Source organism: Myotis daubentonii, chromosome 20 (genome assembly GCF_963259705.1).
Source record: "Myotis daubentonii chromosome 20, mMyoDau2.1, whole genome shotgun sequence".
In the NCBI taxonomy this organism is placed as follows: domain Eukaryota; kingdom Metazoa; phylum Chordata; class Mammalia; order Chiroptera; family Vespertilionidae; genus Myotis; species Myotis daubentonii.
Window position 1 is genome coordinate 1,770,601 of NC_081859.1, and position 7,549 is coordinate 1,778,149.

The 7,549-nt window shown below is 55.4% G+C and overlaps 1 protein-coding gene across 1 annotated transcript; it reads right to left on the reverse strand.

The window, feature by feature from the left end:
• Positions 1-1,825: 1,825 nt before the first annotated feature.
• Positions 1,826-6,415, reverse strand: C20H1orf53 (chromosome 20 C1orf53 homolog). Its single transcript, XM_059677304.1, has 3 exons — positions 6,110-6,415; positions 3,181-3,282; positions 1,826-2,068 (listed from the first exon to the last, which is right to left on the reverse strand). Exons 1-3 carry the CDS (start codon positions 6,371-6,373, stop codon positions 1,997-1,999), a joined length of 438 nt encoding a protein of 145 aa, XP_059533287.1. The 5' UTR covers positions 6,374-6,415; the 3' UTR covers positions 1,826-1,996.
• Between the last annotated feature and the right edge of the window lie 1,134 nt (positions 6,416-7,549).

Consider the following 7,549-nt stretch of genomic DNA (forward strand, 5'->3'; position numbering starts at 1 on the left):
TCAGAATGAACCCCGACCTCCTGGTTCATAGGTCGCCACTCAACCACTGAGCCATGCCAACTCGGGGAGGTGGGGGCGGGGGGGGGGAATTTTTAAAAAGCCCTTCCCTTCCTGGCTCCCAAAATAGAGGGGCCCAGTGTGGCTTCTGGGGGGGGGGTGAGTGCCAGCCCCCTGCTGGGGGGCCTGCAGGGGGTGAGAATGTCCCCACAGCAAGCAAGACCCCCCCCCCAGTTCCCTTAGGGGTTTCTGTGCTGGAAACAGCCTGTGGCCAGGTGCCCTCGGCCCGCCCCGCCCCCCTGATGGATGGCGCCCGGCGGCAGGGGTCTCTGAAACTGTGACAGCTGTCCCTCCAGCGTCCACGTGCGGTGGGCACACGCCCCGTGAGAAAGCTGGACGTGTGCTTTACAGAGTGCGACACAGTATAGCCACCCTCTGGCGGGAGGCCCGGCCATGTGGCCACATTGTTTACTGTGGGAGCACCCCCCCCCTCCCCCGCAGACCTGTGGTTTGGAAGCATCTCCCCAGAACCACAGAGGACCGCAGACCCTGAATGTGACCCGGTGAGATGGCCCCACCGCCACCCACCCCACCATCCCCAGCAAGTGGGGGGGGAGGCCTGACATTTTCCCAAGGAAGGTCACACAGTCCTGTGATGGGCACCCCAGTCCTGGCTTCCTGGGCGGCCATCCCCCCCCTGCCAGGCAGTGCCCTGGGAAAGAGCCCCCCTGGAGGGGGTCCCCCTAAGTCATGTCCATCTGCCAAGGGGCTTTCTCAAAACACTGCGGCCAGCCAGGCTCCTTGTCAGAATGAATGTCCTTCCCGCCCCACGTCCCCGGAAGACGGCCTTTTCGGCCGTTTCTCTCTCTTCTCCCTCCGGGGACCCAGGACAGAAGCCCCATCCACCCTCACTCCACAATGGCTGCTCCTTGACCCAGGAATGGGAAGGAGATGGGCCCATGGACCTTTCTGGAAAGACGCCCACCTCCCCCAGCGATCCCGCTGCTGGCTCCCTCCTCCTGTTGTCCTGGACGTCATTTCCAGAGGGGGAGCCTGGCCGGGGCACCAGCAGACACTGGGCACCCGGAATGCCAAGCGTGGGAGACATTTCTTATTGGACATGGAGTGAGTCACAGGTCACCGTCGGTGGGCCGTTAGAACCTCCCGGGGCTTCTCTGCGCTCGTTGTACAGCGTAGAAGGCCTTTCTTCTGGAGCTGACCGCGAGGGAAGGCGCAGAGCACTTAGTGGGGCCGCAGGCAGAGACCAAGGCGGACCCGAGGGTGTTCAAGAACCTTTCAGATCCTGCTGGGAGACCTGGCTGAGGGTCTGCTCTGGGTAGAGCCAGCCCTCCAGGGGCGGGAGCTGCTTCGGGGGGCAGGTGCTCAGAGGGGATGGTGCCCAGGGGCTTCCCAGCAGCGGATGGGATGGACCAGGTGGACGTGTGTAGAGAGACGCACCTGGGAGATGCAGACCCTTGGGGCAGAGAAGGAAGGCGCTTTAATCAAGAAATCCTTGTCAGCGGCCTGACCCCAGGCAGAGTGGTTTAGCATTTCCACGGAGAGAACAGATGGAGGATGAGAGCCTCCTTGTCCACTCAGATGCCGTGGGTACAGCTTTGCAGCCACCTCCCCGGAGGGAGCTGGAGATAGAAATACGAGGACGAATGTCTCCGCTGGGCTGCTGACCCTGTGGGGAGCACGGAAGCCCCCCAATCGCGCCTCTGCATTTAAGGGAACAGTCGCTATTTTCTTCTTTAGCACATGTGCCCGATGAGGAGGGAGGCGAGCAGAAAATCCACGGCCACTTTGGGAACACACCAACATTCCCTCGCTTTTGTTCATTTTATTGATGTTCTTTTAATATATATACATATACACACACATACACTTATGATTAAATCAGTGCTCAAGCACTCAGAGAGAGAGCAATTCTGAATTGAGATGTGTGTGTGTTTTTAAATAAGGTTGAACGGAATGGCAACCAGAGATGAAATTGTTGTCAAACATAGAAACAGGAATTGAATTTCTTCTTTTTAGCTGGATCTTGAACGTTGACTTGACCATATGGGCACTGCAGGAGGAAGAAGACAAATTGTTAATGACTTCCTTAGCAACTGTCTTGACAGTGAGCGCTGCCCATGGTGAACAAAGGGGGCCGCGGACCGTGCTGAGGGTCATTTGATCTCGCTGGTCCTGCAGAGCGAGAGGAGAGTCCTGAGGAACCACCCTGATGAGGGCCCCGCGTCCCTTACTCTGAGCATCCTTCCGACTTGAAGGTTTTACGGTCCAAAGCTCACTCGCAGAAAAACCCCAAGTCCCCAGTTTGTGCAGAGCTCTATGCGCGTCATTCGACACAGACAATGGCGCAGGTGGGCACGCACATGAAAGCGAAGGCCTAACTCAGTTGGCACGTGGACTCGGCGTCTCCTCCTTAATTAGAAAGTGGGTCAGCGAGAGGAAGTGATGCTCTACATTGTAGAGTCGGCGCGTCTGCAGACGCGGGCTTACGATCTGATCTCCGCAGCCATGCACCCGGCGAGTGTGCGTTTGCAAAGTTACAGTGCAGAATCCATCCCCATGGTTTGGGGTAGTTTCATGGTTAAAGACAGAGCAGAGAAGTGACAGAGAAAGAATGAGAACGAGACAGAAGAGAAAGAGGAGGAAGGGGAAGAGGAGGAGGAAGGAGAAGGAGGAGGAGGAGGAAAAAGGAAGGAAGGAAAGAAGGAACAAAGAGAGAAAATCATTATCATTTAAGGGATTTCCACCTCTCAGTGCTGGGCAAATCTCTATGTAGTCAGCTAACAGCTAATAATGAAAGAAAACACTTTCTGGGCTCCAGCTTGCAATATCCTAGCTCCCTTTCCTGCGCCCTTTGTACTTACCTCGTGAGCGCGGCTCATTTAAAGCCTCGTGAAAGGTTTCCTGAGCATAAAGAGCTCCCACGGACCGCCGCCCGGCCGTGCAAGCGCCCGATGGCCACGGTGCAATGTTACCCGAGGCCATTAAGTTTAAAGGCCCTGAGTTGGTCCTCAGGCCTCATTGTCCTGGGCCGAGGGAGCTTGTGAAAAGCACACGGCAGGTCTATTTCGCGTTTTTATTTGACTTGTTGTTCAAATAACAGGCATTTATGAAGTTACAGAAGCACCGCCAGGGGCTGCCGGAACGCGAGGATCTGCCACTCACGTGTCTGCAGGCGGATCCGCAGCACCGGCCCCTCTGCAAGTGGGCGAGTCGCGTGAGCACCAGGTAGCCGGTGGCCGGGTCCACGTAGGTCAGCTGCTTGGCCTGCAGAGTCGCGAAATAAAACCATCCATTAGTCTCAATATTCGCTGTATCTCCTCATCTACCCTAAATCCTACTAACAAAACAACTGCCCAATTCCCTTAAAACAAGATTGCCCGGCCAGGGTGGCTCAGTGGTTGAGCATCGACCTAGGAACCAGGAGGTCATGGTTCGATTCCCGGTCAGGGCACGAGCCCAGGTTGCGGGCTCCATCCCCAGTGTGGGGCACACAGGAGGCAGCCGATCAATGATTCCCTCTCATCATGGATGTTTCTCTCTCTCTCTCTCCCTCTCCATTCCTCTCTAAAATCAATAAAAAATATATTAAGCCCTAATTGGTTTGGCTCAGTGGATAGAGCGTCGGCCTGCGGACTGAAAGGTCCCAGGTTCGATTCTGGTCAAGGGCATGTACCTTGGTTGCGGGCACATCCCTAGGAAGAGGTGTGCAGGAGGCAGCTGATCGATGTTTCTAACTCTCTATCCCTCTCCCTTCCTCTCTGTAAAAAGTCAATAAAATATATTAAAAAAATATATATGTATATTTAAAAAACAAACGAAAACCCCAATATGAACCTCTTCAAGCAATTTCAGGGCCCCTAGCAATCAAAGCGGGAACACATTCCAATGTGATGCAGGAGCCGACTTTGTGCGGCAGCAGGGGGAGGAAATACACAGCCGGGAGAACGAGACGTCGATGGGGAAACAAGAAGGCCTCTATGCCCAGGGCCCCTGCAGCCACCGCTCAGGTATTTTTCACTGGGCTCCTCGGGAACAGGTTTAATCACAGGTGATTTCGGAGACTTGAAGAGCTTAAGAGGCTGCGAATGAACTGGCACTCAGAAGTCGCACTGGCGAGTTCAGGGCTGAAAATATGTGGACGGTGATTTAAACGTACAGGAAAGGCGCTAATCGAAACCAACAGCGCCGAGAAAAGTACGGCCTGCGCCGTTATTGAACACTCTTCGTTACCCCGTGATGTGGGACCGCACTGAATACTTCACACTGTTTTCTTTTCAGGGTGTTATTAGTTCTGTTTTGACACCACCCCCCTCCCTCCACACACACAAAAACCTGGTATTGTTTGACCATATTAACGCTCACTGCTTTCATGAGTTTGATCGAAAGCAACTTTGATTTTTATTTTCTTTTTTTGTTACTCCTCACCCGAGGATATTTTTTCCATGGATTTTTAGAGACAGAGGAAAGGAGGGGAAGAGACACACAGAGAGAAACATCGATGTGAGAGAGACACATCGACTGCTTGCCTCCCACATGTGCCCCCGACCAGGGCCAGGGATCCAGCCTGCAGCCGAAGTACATGCCCTTGACCAGAATGGAACCCAGGACCCTTCCGTCCACAGACTGTCGCTCTATCCACTGAGCCGTACCGGCCAGGGGCAAAAAGCCAGGTTGACGACGGCCCTTCAGATGCTCGGGAAGCTCGCTCTACCTACACTCAAACCCGTTTTCCAAACTGCCCCGACTGCGTGGTGTGACGGCCACGTCACCATTCGGCCTCTTCCTTGGGTCTTGGCCACACGGGTGATGTTCTTTAGCCTGAGACCTTGTGGAGGGACTTTCTCCTGCTCTTTCTACAGGACGCTGTCACCACCCCTAACTCTGCGGCGCTGTCGGTAGCCTGAGGTGTCAGAAAGCGAGAGGGAGAGAGAGGCTGAGTTTTGACACTGGTGCTGACAGGCAATTGTCAAATCCCCCAAACAGAAGAACAAAGCTCAGGATTGCCTAGCGAGAACCTAGGTGCCCACTGAGGGCCTTGACGTTGAGCTCGGTGAAGAGTGGAGGGAAGGGGAGAAAGGATGGCAGCGGAACGTAGAATAAAAGCAAGTTCATGCTTTATTATTCATCATTAAAACCATCGCTTGGTAGGGTGTTCAACTGATCGTGCAGATCAACGCACGACATTGCTCCTGTGCCTTCCTGGCTCTTCTACCCGCTCCATCAACGCCTTCACACCCATCCCCCAACACACAGACACACACATATACACATACTCACACACACATACTCCAGACACACGCATACTTATATACACAGACACACACACATATACTCAGACACATACAGTCACACTCACATACACAGACACACACACACAGACACTCAGACACACATACTCACACTCATACAGACACCACACTCATACAGACACACACTCATACTCAGTCACACACATACAGACTCAGACACACACATACAGACTCAGACACACACATATTTACATACACAGACACACACACACTCACAGACACATACTCAGACACATACAGTCACACACACACAGACACTCAGACACACACACTCACACACACTCATACAGACACACACAGAAAGACACATAATACATACACACAGAAAAACACAGAAACACATACACAGAAAGACAGACACACAGAAAGACACACATACTCAGATACACATACCCAGAAAGACAGACACAAAAAGGCACACTCATACACACACACAGGAGTGATAATGTTCAGTTCATGCTCTGATCAGAAAGAGTAGCATTCAGGACAGACAGACAGACGGACAGACACTAACTCTTAGCCCGACTGGCGGGGGCGGGAAGCCTGGGAGCCATCAGAAGCTGAGTCTGCAGGGGCTCAGGTCCCTCGACCTCCCCCTCCGCCTGGGACGCGCAGGCGCACGGGCGCCAAGGTCCCCAGGACCAGGCAGGAGGAGCCTCACCGCGCAGGCGCACCGACTCCCGGGAACCGGGGGAGGGGGGGGGGGGCTGGGGAAGGCGGGAGAAGGGGCCTCACCGCGCAGGCGCACGGGCCGCGGGGCGCCACAGGGGGCGGGGCCTCACCGCGCAGGCGGCTGCGTGCAGGTCCGCGATCCGCCGCTCCGCCGCCGTTAACGCTCCGGTCTCCGGGCACCTCTCCGCTGCCGCCGGGCTGTCTGGCGAGCGGGGCCCGACATCGCCGCTCTCTCCCTCCGAAGCGGAGCAGAGGGGGACCCCGAGGGGCTGGCGGAGCCCTGCTGAGACCCAGAGGGGCCGTGCCGGCCGGGCGGCGGGAGGTCGTGCCCCGAAGGCTGCGGTCACCAGCACGGGCACCCGCCTGGCCGCCATGGCCGCCGCGGGCCGTGTCGCCCCGCCTCCTCCTGAGCGCCGGCCACGCCCCCGCCCGGTAGCCACGCCCACCCGAGCGCCTGTCACGCCCCCGCCAGCTCGCCACGCCCACCGCCGAGCCCGCGGCCGTAGGGAGACCAACCAACCCCATAGGGTTAGGACCTCAGCCTTTCTCATCCGCGTCCAGCCCACACCACAGCCTGGTCACGAGGCTCCTGGACATGCAGAAGCCTTGTTTGGCCCCCAGAAGCCCTAACAGCTCCCTCTCCACCGCGTCCGCTCCTGAGCCAATCGCTGTGAGCGCAGGTGGCTCGTCAGCCAATCAGGGCCCGGCCCCGGTCCGCCCACAAAGCCCTGGCCGAGAAGGGCCTGGATTGATGGACGGGCGCTGGGGGCAAAGGGCGGCCGCAGGGGCAGCAGCCTTCCTCCGGCCCGCCCAGGCCTTGGGGATTTCATTCATTTCAGGTATGAGTATTTGCTCCGCTTTAGCTTTTTCTAGGTAATCATTTTATTTTATTTTTTGCAGTGTTTTCCCAATAGATGGTAAGACAGGGGGGCTACATGTCATTTTTTCAGGTATGTCTCTCCACAGCCCATCTTTAATGAATAATGAATTTTTGAGCAGGCAAGCAAGTCAGCGGTCTTCATTCTCAAATGCATGTGAACTACGTTCCATATGGAAATGGAAATTTAACCATCTGCATATAACGATGCAGATTTGACGGTATTGACTATATATTAATGGTTGCAAATGAATACTTTAAAAAAAAACCTAGGAGATACCTATACCAACTCTGAAGTCCCATTAAACTGTATTTATGACGTCACCTTGGGCCTTTTTACTGATAAACAGGACGGGTGCATACATCACCGAGTGATCCGGTCTGCACCCCTGAAGTGCCCCTCTTTTTCATTGACTTTAAGGGTTATCTTCTAACGAGTCACGAATGGACTGTCCTGTGAGTGGACACATCCCTGCTGGAGGCTGACAGCCACACCCAGATGCTGGGCCGTCCGCTGCCCGCTTGGCACAGGTCTTGCGGGCCCTGATTTCGGTAGTCGATGCTTTCGGGGTGGCTGGACGGTGTGTTACGACCTGTCAGGCTCCATGTAGAGTGAGTGCACTCTCACTCTCAATCCCCGTGATCGAGAGCAGACGTTAACACAGCCCCGAGG

Excerpts from the sequence above, each read along its gene's own strand:
- C20H1orf53 (XM_059677304.1), bottom strand. The coding sequence starts at position 6,373 with ATGGCGGCCAGGCGGGTGCCCGTGCTGGTGACCGCAGCCTTCGGGGCA. Across the intron at positions 3,283-6,109 it reads TGCACGCAGCCGCCTGCGCG|GCCAAGCAGCTGACCTACGT; the intron begins GTGAGGCCCCGC and ends GCGACTCTGCAG. Across the intron at positions 2,069-3,180 it reads GCGGATCCGCCTGCAGACAC|TGCCCATATGGTCAAGTCAA; the intron begins GTGAGTGGCAGA and ends TTCCTCCTGCAG.